Source organism: Corvus brachyrhynchos, unplaced genomic scaffold (genome assembly GCF_000691975.1).
Source record: "Corvus brachyrhynchos isolate BGI_N302 unplaced genomic scaffold, ASM69197v1 scaffold6, whole genome shotgun sequence".
NCBI lineage: Eukaryota > Metazoa > Chordata > Aves > Passeriformes > Corvidae > Corvus > Corvus brachyrhynchos.
The window spans coordinates 2,432,691-2,447,388 of record NW_008238632.1 but is presented as its reverse complement, the minus strand read 5'-3'; the positions used below and the strand labels follow the sequence as shown (position 1 = coordinate 2,447,388).

At 41.1% G+C, this 14,698-nt stretch overlaps 1 protein-coding gene across 9 annotated transcripts in view; it reads right to left on the bottom strand.

Annotated features, from left to right (window-relative positions):
- Positions 1–251: 251 nt before the first annotated feature.
- ARFGEF3 (ARFGEF family member 3) overlaps positions 252–14,698 on the bottom strand; it is a 91,770-nt gene continuing 77,323 nt past the window's right edge. For 6 of the 9 annotated variants that reach the window (XM_017737239.1, XM_017737242.1, XM_017737241.1 and 3 more), the window contains 5 exons: positions 14,219–14,350; positions 12,170–12,300; positions 10,906–10,914; positions 8,158–9,388; positions 252–7,415 (listed from right to left, as the gene is read on the bottom strand). In XM_017737239.1, the coding sequence (XP_017592728.1) occupies positions 7,224–7,415; positions 8,158–9,388; positions 10,906–10,914; positions 12,170–12,300; positions 14,219–14,350 (1,695 nt within the window). In that variant the 3' untranslated portion in view covers positions 252–7,223. Of the gene's footprint in view, positions 7,416–8,157; positions 9,389–10,905; positions 10,915–10,934; positions 11,561–12,169; positions 12,301–14,218; positions 14,351–14,698 lie in introns of those variants that run through there. The other 3 variants (XM_017737240.1, XM_008635973.2, XM_017737247.1) reach the window with 2 other exon arrangements.

Here is a 14,698-nt window from a genome sequence, read left to right as displayed (position 1 = left end):
TAGCGTCACCCTTCTCCACCCCACAAACCCAGACTCTGGCTAGAAGTGCTGTAGGACTCATTTGTCAGTGTTTAGATCTCAGTTCCCATCAACAACACCTAGCAGTTCACAGTGACTAAATTCCCAAGGTCATCCATGAAAACTGCAGTTCCTGCTAGTACATACCAAGTATTTCAGGCCCTTTCTCTGCTCTGTTCCTTTGCTTCATCAGGAACTGTACAATAACTTTCATTAGACAAAAACGAAGCATAATTTATTTTGCATTTGCGTCTTTATTCTACAACACAAGCAACATAAATAGTTTATACTTTTTGTTTTAAAATATTTCCATTTCAGAATTCAGTCAGAATAGAATATACACAAAATACAATTTGCAAGCCAGCTGACAGTGACTGCCCAACCACTGGACACCCAAGGACCATACAAAGCTAGCGGCACAACAGGACACGGTGGACATGGGGAAGTGTTCTTCTAAAGAAGAGCAGAAAGGTAGAGGGAAGAAACATGGATGAAACCAAGGAATTGCAGATAGGTATGAACTCAGCAGAAGGTAAACCCAATGTAAGCACTTGCTTGACAAGGTAATTTATAGACTCTCTTAAGAAGTATCACTGGCTCCTCCTGAATATACAGCTAGAGAGATTAAGTCCTGGGAATCATGTTTTGTGGTAAATTGCTTCCCCTGGCAGCCATCATCACAGAAATAAAATTTGATATTTTTTTTTAATTTTCAAACAGGAAAGACTTAGATCTTTGGCGAAACGGAGTGTCCACTCCCTTTGGCTTGCTTTCAGTTCTGGTTGAAGGGCCATAGAAATATGTACGCAGTCTCACAAAAAATGCCAAAAAGGGGGGAGGGGAAAAGAGAAGAGAAAGTGGGGGGAACTGAAAGAAGGTTCTTGCTGTTGTCATTGCACACCTTCAATCTCTTGCTCCCATCTGCTCTAGCAAACAGCGTGCACTACAGGGCTCTGTCACCACCATGCTCTGCCCTTCCTGGCTGTTCTCCCTTTGGCATAGAGTCCTGTCTTCCTCTGCAGAGTGGGGGGCTCAGGAGTCACAGCCTGATTGTGGAGGAGATATTTGTCCCTTGCTTGAACCTGTGTACCTATGCCTGTCTGCTAGCTCAGCTGTCTTGCTGCTTGTGGAAGTGTGGCACTTCACCACAGCTCAGATGGACCAAATGCATGGATAGGAAACAGGGCCCTGATGCTCCATGGGAGTCAGATGGAATTTACAGAAGTACATAAACTACCTTTTGAAAAGTAGGATGTTTGGGTAAAATGATTGAAATCGATCCTGTTGCCATGTTTCTTAACCAAAAATGCTTTCCATAAACTCAGCTCCCTGATTCAATGTGGCAGTGTAGACTATGCAAACCTCAACTTGTGATTTTGCCAAAATTGGAATTTGAGGGAATTTGGTTCCACAGGCGAGCTCATTATTGCATTAATCCAGGATCATACAGTGTAGCTCCACTAATATCTGCAGAATTAGGGCATTTCTTCCCTCTACTTTTAGTTTTCAGCTTGGAGACCTCTGAGCACTAAGTGAAAAGACTGATGTGTGTTAGGCCATGTACGTTTTTATTTTTTCTTTTTAAATAGCCAGCACTGCATGTTTGGCCAAAACTGTTTGTTTACTATCCTATTAGTGTCACACATAAAGTATATGTTCTGAGAGGAAGTAGTGGAAACAATGGAAAGAGGATCTACGACTTCTTCCTTGCAGTTGTACAACTTCCTGGAGTCCCAGGCGTGTTGCTGGTGAGGGCTGCTGAGAGACCCTTTGGTGATATCCCTATAGAAGCTCCACTCAAATTACGGAGGCTCAGTGAAGAGGGATCACTAGCTGCCACATGCTTTTATCTACATTGCATAAAATCCAACATTTGTGCTTCTGTGCCATGGTAAGTTGGTCCTTTACACTAAACGAAGAGAAACTTCTTTTGGTAGATTGGTATCATCTTAGTTCTTTAACAAATGTGGAATGATCAGCAACTGAAAAAACCTAAGTATTTCATGTCATACGATTAGCCCTGTACACAGGTCTTTCCATTAATTACTATGACTGGAGTAATGAGTAAATTGACTGCTTAGACATCTTAGACGTATCTTAGTGCAAAAGTGGGGGGAAAAAAAGGAAGAACGTCACTTTTTTTGTGAATTTAAGAGCAATTTAGCACTGAGAAATGGCATTTCTAGAATGGATTGCTGAAGGTGACAATAGCCAAGCCACATGCTCAATTTCTCAACAGGCTTCTATACAGATGAGCTAGGTAAAAAATAAACACTTTGGCTTGCTAGATCTGTGCAAAAGTGAGGGTTCTAGTTTTGCAGTACTGGGATGTGTGGGACTATGTGCTGGTTCCCGTGGATTTTTCAAGCAGAAGGTGTATGGAGGACAGCAGACGAGAGGGTAACACAAAGAACTGTACAGGACTCCCCCTTTCCTGAGAACTTGTGAACCCGTATGTAGGAATTGAAGGGTTCAAGGACTGAATCCTGAATATTAAAGATACCTAGCTACTTCCATTGATTTCAACATCTTCAGCACTTTGAGTGTGGGCCCAAGCTGTGAAGAAAGGTACAAAGTGCAGGCAGCACATGGAGCTGGACTCTACTTTCTACCTTGTTTGCCACATGGTTTCATGCCAGTGCTGTGCCGGGCTCTGCAGTGTTGACAACAACACTGAGATGCTGCTATGAAGTATATATGAAGTACAGGTGAAGACTGCACATGGTACTTAGAGGTGGGGGTTTTTATCTTTGGCAAGTGAGGATTTGTCAGTGAATTTTACAGTCAGGTTTAAGGTTTTAAACCCAACTTGAAGCTCAAACTGAAAGGGAAAGCACCTTACAAGTCACAGGTGTAAACTGTGCTTGGCCTTGACATGAGCAAGCCACAGTGCAGAGCACAGAAATTTTTCATCTGTGAGGAGGCAAAAGCTATGTTGCCTGTGCTGGGAGTTGTACAAGGAAGATATTGCCCAGGTCAATGCAAATCTTTTTCTAGTAATTCTTTCTATATGCTAAATTAAGTCAGTTATTCTCAAATGAGAGTTTATCCCTAGGAAAGTATTAAATCTGTATCTTAACATCTTAAAGATGTGAAAGCATTTTAACCAAGAGACAGTAGTGGTAATTCAATGGCTGCTGAAAGCTCAGAAAAGGTACTAGAATAACTGTGTTAACCATTGCTGGTGTGATACAAATACATAACACAGCAGATAAGCACATTAATAATGTGGATAGCTCTCTGAAAATATGCTGAATGCTCAGAATATGGCAGTGATTGGAGCTCCAGGTATCTGTACAAACACATGTCAATCATCTCATATGATTGCATATGTTCCCCATGCAGAAGGAAGTGCAAACACATGCAATGGCCTGAGACCAGGTTGGGGTCAAACCCTGCTCCTATTCTTCAGGAAAAGGATCACTTTCGTGATGAGTGCTCTGCTTTTCTCAGCTTTAAATATTTGCACAGTGATGAACTGTTTCATGTGCTAAAAGGTAGTTGATGCTGGACAGCAGCAACTTTCTCTCTTAGGAACTGCCTACAAGATTTTAAAATGAGATGCCCTTGTCTCTGCTTGCTGCGGTGGCCCTGAGGAGGGCAGTGTGAGTTAGGCAAAGGCAGCGGAGGTGCAGCTCTGGTACCTGAGAAAGACGTCAAGCTACCACAATTTTTTTTTTAAAGCATTTCAGTTGAGTAAAATTTACTGGGCAATCATTTTTAAAAACAACTGGCCAGTTCAATAAAAAAAAAATCAAACCAAACTTGTATAGAAATTTATGTGACAAAAAAAGTAAGGGTAAGAAAAGGGAAGAATGTGGTCATTAACCAAGGCAAAGAGAAAGAGCAAGCTCAGGCTGTAATGCAGAGAGACTGGTTTTCTTAAGGTTCAAATGTTTGATTCAACAGTAAAGCTGCCAATGTGCTGCCATGCATGAGGTTATAGAGCTATCATTAAGGATTTGAATGGGATACACATGTGAATACACAGGTGGATACAAGGACTACTACTGCTACTGACTGAGGTGCTTCCCCACTCACAGGTAGAAAGCAGAAAAGCCACTGTAGCATGGACATGTACCTGGACGTGATTGGGGTGTGCAGGGTTGGGAATTCTCCTTCTGAAGCTTAGGACAGGCTGATGCTAGTTCCTTTTTCCTGGCACTGTTCTGCAGACTCCTTTGGACTTTCAGACCTCATAAAGCCTGCTTTATGAGGTCTGAAAGTATCATGCTGGCAGTCATGAGCCATGAAACAGGCCACACAGGACCTATGAAATGGTGACTTCACACATTTATTGTTCTACTTCTTTGGGGTTTGCCGATGTCTATAACTAAACCAGCAGAAAAATTGCTGAGAATCTGACAAATCAACTAATATTTTTTGTTTGTTTGTTTATGTTTTGAGGGTACATCAGAAAGCTTTAGCTTTTACATCTCATGGTAATGGTCACTGAAATGGCCATGGGCTGCTCCCCTCACCTGACTAGCATTTTACACACAAGGAAAAGGAAGAGCAGCACATGCTGAACTTTGCTATGTAAAGCCTGCTGCTTCAAAGATTCCTTCTCCCCTCCTTCTAAATTACATTTCTGGAATTACACAAAGTTACTTATGACCTTTTAGGGAGGGGTGTTAATGAGCAGAGGCACTGAGGGTGACAATGGGCACTTTAGTGCATAATTTGAAGGACAAAGTTCAAAACGGCAACAGCAACACAGCAAATTTACTTGTCCTCATGTTCCAGTGTGGTTATTTGTAGTGTAAATAGTTGAAATGAAATTGTATTTTAGGTCAAGATGGTGGCTAGTCAAGTAACACTAGGTTATACTGTGTTCATGAGCTTGAGGGAGGTGGTGGTAATGGTATTGTCACTCTTAAAGCTTTTTTTTCTGATTTACAGAAGAATTTTGTACTGCAACCACAACACAACCATGGTGTTTCCCAGATACAAGGGCCTCTTCTGTAGTCCTGAGTGATTTCACTAGTATTGATATCAATTTTATTTCCCCTACATAATTTAGGGATTTGCTTTAGTTCTAGATCAGTACAGCAAGGATCTGCACCCATTCAATGCATTTATAATGAAAACCATCAGAGTTGGCTGCTTTGAATATGATGTATTATTCTTATTTCTGTTGCTGCCTAATGAATGTACTGCTTTAAAAGCAGTTCTGTATAGATGCCAAATAAAAACTTTAACAAAAAATGTAACCACACTTCTACTCTACCTAAAAATGTGTAAGAAAGACATGGCAACAGAAATCAAACTGTGCTACTACTCTCCCAGATACCAAAGGCTAATCTAACCTGTCCCTGAGGAAGTATTAAAACTGTTGGGGGGAAATTGACAATTGAAAACATTTTTAAATTAGTTATTTATAAAGTCAGTTTAGGTGGTAGAAAATAATTGTTTTTACAGCATTTTTATGTCCTTTAAGCACTTTAGCAAAGGAAACTTTTGAAAGAAAGGGAAACAGCATGACTGGCACTACAGAAAGTTACGGGACAAATACTCCCTGCACAAGACTAGCAGGTGACAAATGCAAAGTAGGTAATGGAGGGAAAAGGCAGGAGAATAGTGTCAGACTCTTTGTAAACAAAGCAGCTTGGGAGATGGCTGTTCAGTGGAGCTTCTTGGCTCCCTCTTTTTTCCAGGTTTAAGATGCTAAAAGCAGATAGTTGTGCAAAATCCAGGCCTTATATAAAAAGATGACATTTTTAGGATGCTTTGGAGCAGGGACTGAAGCTGTATATTTAGTTGGCGTGCACATTTTAAAAGCCTTGGGAGAACAGCATTAAGGGGTCACCCAAAATTAAAATCAACTCATTTTCAACAAGTTATCAACAAATCAACAAATAGTATAGCATGGGAGTACGAAATGAAATATCCCAGGGGCTGTGACATAACTTGTGCAGCAAGGTAACCCTTTGCTCTCTCTAGTGTGAAAAGCATCACATATACACTTGACAACACAATAGTCAATCCTCCCCCTTCTCCTCCCTCTTACTAATAACAGCAAATTGTAGTAGTCCCTACAGGAGTGCTGCACGGAGCAGGGATGTACCTCCACGAGGATCTGTCCTTTTCTATTTACAGCAGCAGACAAGAAATGGGAGAGAAACAGGAAATATACCTCCCTTTCATACCATTTTCCATCTTGCTTCAGCTCAAAGTGGAGTGATAGGCTACATTTAACAAAGGTGATAAGGGTGTTCCTGGCTACAGCAGCTCTACATAAGCAAACAGAAATTTCCAGTAGAATAACAGCTGCAGTGGTGCTTAAACTGGAGCATTTTATCTCTGCTTAGTTGAATGCTGGATACTGGCACATGCTAGTATTTGCTGTGGTATGTCTTCCCCATAGCTTTACAGGAAACAGCAAAACAAACTTCCCTTTCACCCTTAGTGGGAATTAGACATGTGGCAAAATGCTCAGCTGTAGGCATAGGTGAAGAGGCAGCCAGGGTAGTGTTGCAGAGAGGGCAGTTTGACAGTGCCATTTCCCTTCGAGCAATACTCCATAAGAGCAATGAAAGGATCAATAGCCTGTGCTTGCTTCACCTGTTTTAGACCTGGGATTCTTTAGCTACTCCAAATGTGACTTCAAAGGCTCTTCTTGGAGCAAAATAAATTTCCACTTTCTCTAGTGAGTTACAGGTTTAGTTACTACAATAATCTTTAGTTGGCTATCCCCTCTCATGCCAATTTTTGAAGGGAAGATGTTACCCTAAAAAGTGTCACCTTCTTACTTGTCCTATAGCCCCACCTTTTCACTGACTTGTATTTATTTATTTATTTTCTAAGTTAAATAGGCTTACTGACCTGGTTTGACATCCTCACAACAGTTGCACTCACAGCTAATTGCAAGCGTGGAAGTTCTGCTGCAGTTTCTGGTGGCTCCCACTGCTGCAAATTTGAATTAAAATGAAGGCTACTGAAATGTATCACCTCTTCTGGTAGGAGCCTAATTTACAGACAGGGTTCTAGGTTCTGGGGCCATGCCAGATCCTCTGGAAGGACTCATGCTTTGCCTCCTTTGCTAGTGTGAGTGAGGGACACACAATCTCAGGTGGATAGACAATATTGACAAGCTCATTGTTTCTTAATTTATCACCAACAAATAGGCAATTAATGAACCCCAAATACTTCTTTGCTGTATACCTTGAATGTCTTCTGCCCTTTGCAACAGAGCACAGCTTGGTTTAAATGATGATATCGTAAACTCGGCCCACTCTTCCCAGCCATTCCCGTACTGCCTGGCGGACACGGATATCTGTCACGTGGCAAGTCAGCTGGCTGATACAGGGAAACACTGCTGGCTGCAGGGCTGTGAAAGTTTGGTCTGGCAAAGCCTGAATCTGGTTGAGAACTGTCAGCACCATGTTGGTCCATGCCTACGAAGAAATTGGATTAAAAAAAACCTCTTGAGAAAGACCTTTCTAAACAGGTGAGCCCAGGGGCTGAGACAGAAAATAAGGTATCTGGTGGTTGCAGCCTCACGAAGACTGAGTAATGCCAGCATATTCATTTAATGTTCACTGTGTCTTCCTAATTCACATTCAGTACTAAGTCATTGTTTGACTTTGTATTGCAAGTCTCATGCTCACCCTTCCTTTTTTTTGTCCCACAGAGAATAAAGTCTGCCAATTTTGATGCTTTCACTGATTTGTTCACTTGGACATGCATGCAGCAAGCTTCTGTTTAGCAAAAGAACCCATTATTTTTCTCTGGAATTAACAAAAATCCCCATTCTTAAGTACTAAAGCAATGTGACAAGCAGCATGGCATTTTCAAAAGCCTTCAGTGGGCTATAGCCCATAGCAGTAAGCAATGAGTTTGCTGTAGATTGTCAGTTCTCAGGATTAAGGGCAGCTTTGGCTCCAGTCATAGCAGCACTCTTGAAAGTTGAACTAGTATATGCCTGATGACACTTCCCTCAAGACTGACTTTCTTTTAATAGGACAGAATCAGGTTTTTATTAATTCCAGCTCCTGAAAGATTCAGTCCTCATTAAGAGGACCTCATTATATATAATACAATACTTAACAAAAAGGTTATAATAACATAAATAAAAAAATGTATAGGTATCTTTTTATTTATTGCTATTATTATTAGCATTCTACAAGAATGTCCTACCTGTATCTGGGCCTCTGCATCCCTAATAGATATATTTAGGGAGCTGACTGTGGACCCTGAGCGGGGTCTCTTCTCTTGTCTCAGGATCTCTGGACCAGCACTGAATGAATGCCTCATTTGACCTTGATCTAGAAGATGTTGTGGCCGCTGGAGTACAGGTGAGTCTGGCCCTCTTGAACCCAGGAGTTCCCCTTTCTTTTCCACTTTGACCTCTTTGGTAAACGATGTCATGGCCTGTTGCTGCTTTCTTTTCTTGTATTCTGTCATAAACTTGGAGATGGTTTTGTCGGTGGCTATGGTGTAGATTTTGTTGCCAGCACTCTCCCACCATTCTTTTTTCTTGGTTTGCTCTTTTTTCTCTGGTTTAGGACTCAGGGGTGGGGGTAGCAGCAATATTTCTCCACTCCCTCCTCGAGGTGTCAAGCTGTCTCCCAGTTGGTCCCTGATTTGACTTCGGTCATCTTCTGATGGTGTGTCCTTTCCAGATAGCCCTCCAGTTGATGGGGTGGAGGTTTCTGAGTGAAAAGACGGTAAAATGAAGAAAGAGTCACCTTTGAACACTGGAGGCTCCTCTACATTATTCTCCAGGTCCAGATGCATCTGGATGTAGTTGTTGCACAGTTCCATGCAGAGCTTGTGAAGCCGCTTGATCAGCCATCCCCAGTCTGCATTGCTGACAGGCTGGACGCTCAGAGATGGGATTCGAGCCCTCCACTGCCTCTTCTCCTTCCCTCGCGGGGGACTGACCTGAGCAGTTTCTTCAAAAATGTCTTCATCTTCTGATGAACACTGCTGTGATGAGTCTGTGCTTCTCTCATCATCTTCAAAGAGGATCTTTTTCACTTGCTCTGCAGTGATGTTCTCCTGGTTTGTCAGGATTGCACAAACCAGGGCATGGAAGTAGATGTTGAAGCTCATGGCTGACTGGCGATACAAGTTGGCAGCTCCACTAATGCCAGACACTTTTTTCAACAAACACTTCAGCCCAGGTCTGGTGTCAAACTCTCTGGCTGTTCTGTAGGAGTCCAGAAGTAAGTCAAAGATGACAGCCAGGTTTTGCATGGAGATGTACCTGAGAAAACCAGCCAACTTGTTTTCTGGTACTAGTATTGCCATTTTCTCCTCCAAGTTAGAAGGGCCTTTCACAAATTCTTCCAGTAAGATGTCATATAAATTCTGGAGCAGTACTTGGTGGGACAGTAAGCTCACCACTATCGTCCTGAAAGGAATACTTGGTAAACCAAGCATGGGAAGGAAAAAAAATCATAGAATATTAAAATGGGGCATTGGGCTTGTACTAGGAATAAAAACACAATCAAATATTTCAGCTTGCTATAGCTGAGGAATTTTTAACACACAAGTTATTCCTCCTCCACCATGTCAGACAACCTTTACTTTGTCATGACAAATTGAGGCCAAAACTAGTTTACTACTCAGTTTCCATTTCCACTAATGCCCAGGAGCACTTCTTAAAAATAAACCATGAAGAGGTATCCAACCAATAAAGAAATATGTACAGAAACATCAGCAGTGCAATGCAGCATGCAAAGAAGCTGAAGTCTGGCTGAAGGCACATTTCACTGTTTGCTCTTAAGACTTCAACTGGAACACTGAGAGTCTAGCATGGAAATATCTGTTCTTAACCCTGCTCCTCACATATGATACTGGGTGATTCTTAGCTGTGCTCCTGTTAGATAAATGCTGGGAGTTGTTTCAGCCCTCACTAATTTTTGATTTGCTCAGGGGACACAGGAATGGCAAATTCCTGTGACCATAGTTTTCAGGTCTTTCATCAGTAAATAACACTGAGAGGCTTACAGGCAAGCAAGGCTTGGAAGAAAGACAGGATTGTTGTTTGGTATCTCACGGATTTCAAATTATAAACTGTGAAACCTATCTTAAGGCCTTTTTAAAAAGTCTTTATGTAAGATTACAGGACAATGTTTCAAATGGAGCTGATGCACATAATAATACTTGGTTTGATGTGATGGGTCAAGTTTTAATTAGCAGAGCTATCAATTAAGGAAGAGATTTTTCAGTTTGCTTGCAATACTGAAGTTTTAGGTCTAAGTCAAAGCAAATCTTCATGTCACACGAGAAATTCAGTTGTAGACCTTTAATTTTTTTTGTTGCAAAAATTATTCCACTTTCAGTAAACACCTTTCAAAACTTTCAGAATGCCAAAACAAAAAGCCAAATTTTTTTTTTTTTTTTTGAGAAATCCTATCAAAACCCAATTTTGAGAATGCAACATTTAAAAGAAAGTTCAGACAAAACTGGTTAAATTCCCTGTGTCAGTTTGCCTACCATGACACAGCTGTCGGTGCTGATACATCAGTAAAATTTAGTAGTCTTATTATTTGACAGTGTTAAAATGTTGATGATTAGCACATACAGTAGAGCTCTTTATGGGGACGTAGTTTTCTGCTGTAAAAATCATTAGAGGCTCTGACTCAGAAAACCTCTTAAGAGCACATATAAAGTTAAATGAGAGCTTGCAGTGATTTCAAGCAACTAATCCTGTTCCAAAAGCAGGGTCAGGAATGAAGGAGATCTGCTTTCCTTGTAATAGCCAAAAAAGCAATTTACAAGGACAGTATAAAGAACTGCTCCATCCCAAAAGAAACTGGTAGAGAACTACAGGTGAAAACACAATGCCAAAGCTGGTTAAGGATATTTTCTTATTCTGCCCAAAGTTTCAAACTGAAATATATGATTACTTTTTAGGAAGAAGAAAAGCTCCCTTACCCCAGCTTCCTGTGAAACGATGCAGCATTAAGGAAACAAAACCAAAAGGGAAAAGAGAAACCCTGCTAAGGTTAAAGTAAAACTTTGGAAAGGCCACAGTTACTATCATGCATGATTGCCATATTACTGCACTGCCGTAGCAAATAATATGAAAACAGTGGCACAGTCAACTTGTGAGCTGTGTTTTGGTGAAAAAATGAGCACTGCTGGGAGAACACTTGCCTATGGGCATATACACCTTTTGCAGTTGTTTGGACAAAGCGCAGTGTGAGAGCATTCAGAGTTTGTATTTAATTGCAAGCTTTATTTATGTGTTTAAAGACAAGCAAGACCCTTTATAAACACAGCCTGTTAGACTGCATGGTCTTATGTGCTGTGGGAGAAGAATATTCCAGACTTTTGCTTTGCATTCATAGTAACAAGAAGAATGACGTGCTAACCTTTGGACAAAGCAGATATTTTCCCCTATAAAGGAAGGGCTCAGCCTGTGATCTCAAGCTTTCCTTGTCTCTGTGCATGGCCATGTTCTCTGATGGTGAGGCAACAGAGTGCCTGGTCTTGGGGGAAAACTGTACAGCAGTGTAAGAATAGAGACATCTTGCATGATCTTTCTTCCTGTCCATCCAAAGAAGGACCATCACGTTTTGGCTCCTTGCTGCAAGCAATAGTTTAAATTTGCATGGTATAAAAGCATGTTTGGTATCTCATAAAACACAATTTCATGCCATTACATACCTTGCAATACAAACACAAACCCTGAATGCAGAATTCTGATTCTTGGCCCAAATGATGGTACAGCAGTTGTTTAAACAACCAAGTGCAAGCAAAAAGAAATATTCTTTCACAGGATCAGACTGTCGTGCAAATAGATGAGTTTCTCAGGTGGTAACACAACAGAAAGACTTCCACACAAATAATGTGCCAAGCAAAACCAACATTCCCTAGCTCAATGTTGACAGCTTTGCAGTTTTGGATGTGGTCTCCTCAGTTTATAATGCCCAAGTTTACCCGTTAACTTCTTCTACCTTCTTAACCAAGTAATACCAAATTTAAAAGACCCTTAGTGAAACAGACACTGCATTTTCTAGGTGTCATTAAAAACACAACAGTGTCACAAAACCTAATTTGATCAGTGTATTCATTTTTTTTTTACGAGCCCTATGGAGACGTATGGTTTGCCAGGCTCAGTTCACAGCTCTTCCTGTCCAGCAATATTTTCATCTTGCTTTTATTGACACAGTGTCTTCCTTGGAAGATATTTTACCTTCTCTGGTTATGCCCATTTGGTTTCTTATCTGATGGCAGGTCAATGATGAGCACACATGACTGGGCATGTTCAAACCCTTCCTTGTTGCTAGGGGTTTTTGGGGAGCACTGAGTCTCCAGCATGAAGACCTAGAAAATAACAAGTTACATAAAACAACCAGTTTAGCACTTGCAGTGGGTCCGGGGCAGGGCGGGGGAGGGCTGGGAATAGGATTCCCTGCAGTGTGAAAGATCAGTTGCACCTAGAAAGGCTGGTTGTTGGAAGGATTATTTTCAGCCATGAAGATACAACAGACACCTCATATGCCATCCTTTGGGGGTGTGTTGTGGTTTAACCACAGCCAGCAACTAAATACCAAAGCAGCACTCACTTACCACACCCCACACCCCATCCCTCTCAAGGATGGGGAAGGGCATCAGGGGAAAAAAGGTAAACCCCATGGGTTGATATAAGAATGGTTTAATAATTTAAATAAAATATAATAATACCAACCACCACAAAAAGGGAGGCAACAAAAAAAAGAGAGAAAAATAAAACTTGCACAATACAGTTGCTCATCACTCAATGATCAATGCCCAGCCTGGTCCTGAGCAGCCCCTGCCAGACATCTCCCCTCATTTATATATTAAGCATGACGCTCTGTGGTATGGGATATTCCTCTGTCCAGTCTCCATCAGCTGTCCTGGCCATGGTCCCCCCACCAAGCTTCTCGTGCACCTCCTCACTGGCAGATCATGGAAAACTGAATGGTCCTTGACTTAGTGTAAGCACAATTAGAACATCAGTGTGTTATCAACATTATTCTCATACTAAATTCAAACCACAGCACTGTACCAGCTACCAGGAAGAAAATTAACTCCATCCCAACCAAAATCAGGACAGTGGGAAACAGGGAAACAACTCTCAGTTGCTGTAGCTTTGTTTTGTAGCTTCATAGTTGTGGCAAATCCTCACTGAGGAGGCCTCAGGGAGTGTCACTGATAGTGTCTACAAGAAAAGTATTAATGTTACATTCCCTGCTTTCTTGAGTTCTGCATCTTTAAAACTTAATTTAAAACATGTTTTCTATTCAAACAATGTGTGCCACTACCACATTATTTGTGATCACCAATCTTGGTCTGCGCATCTAAGATTTTCAAGCAGCATCAGAGTATGATTTATCAAGTCAGAAATTGACACCAAACATCTGCTGGCTGTTTTAATCTAGCTGCTTTCCCATGCTGAAACTGTCATATGGTATTTACACTGTTATGGTACCCTGCAGGTCATTAAGTTCAGTCTGCTGTGTTTCAAAGAAGTTATTTCATATAACCACTTTCACAGAATGAATAACCTTTGCTGTAGTCAAAACGATCCTAAGAAGGTTTTCTCCAAGTTTGATCTGCTGATTCTGATTAGGAGTTAGTGAATAATTTGTTAAATGTCAGCATTATCCTCTAGTTCCAAGTAACCCTTTTTCTTCTCTGCAATCCATACCTAGGTATTTATAGAGAAAAATGCTTTGACAGGTTAATCAAATCTTGTTTTCCTATTTTCATATCACCATCTCTATTCTAGTGCACTTTTTGTCCTTTGAATTTATCATTCTTTAACAGAGTATTCAGAAATCTATGTGACATTCTAGATGAGGATTCACAGTGATAAGACTATTTCCCTTTCTCTATCAGAAACATGATGTATGCTCACCTTGCATTCCAAATTCCTATTTACAGGGGGACAGTTTTGAGTTTTGTTGGGGTTTTTTGGGTTTGTTTGGTTGGTTGGTTTTTTGTTGTTTGTTTTGGGGGTTTTTTTGTTTTTTGTTTGTGGTTTTTTTGTTGCTGTTTTAGTTTTTTGTTTGGGTTTTTGTGGGGGGTTGTGGGTTTTGGCGTGTTTTTTTTGTTAAATTTTCTGAATACTACTGTTAGACAATTGATGTTAGCCAGGTGATGAGAAAGTCTTTGCCTGTAGGCCTTGTGAGGAAGATGGTGGAAAAAATACACCTTCATAAAGAAAAGCTCCAAGTTTAAAAGGTTTTCTGACTTCCCCTGAAACATCTGTCAGTACCTGTTGGGCCATGGCTCTGATTCTCCAGTACTCAGCTTCAGCACTTGGCGAGAGGGAGGGGGCTGCCACCTTCACTTCACAGGCATCTCCACTAAAGCTTTCAGAACCACTGTGGAAATAGCCCAACAGGTTCTATAGAGAGAAACAACATCAGACTTTCACTGTGCGTTGAACAAGTGACTGTAGCCATGTCCAGCCTGTTTGTGTGAAATACAAGATTCAGTGACCTGTGCCATTCCCACCAGCTAGTCACCTGCCATCTAGCAATTAATAGATCCAATGTAAAGGCAGTACAGCTTCTTACGGATGCGGGTCTGCCAAGACTTCACAAGATCTTTTGTTTACAAATCAGTGAGTTGAAAACTAATCTGTACAGAGCATGCAGCTACAACAAAGCAATGTTGTCTTCTACCTAGCTTTTGTCAATCCAGAGGAAGAAATGGATCAAAAGGGAAGTTTTTGCCTATTGAACTCTTCCGA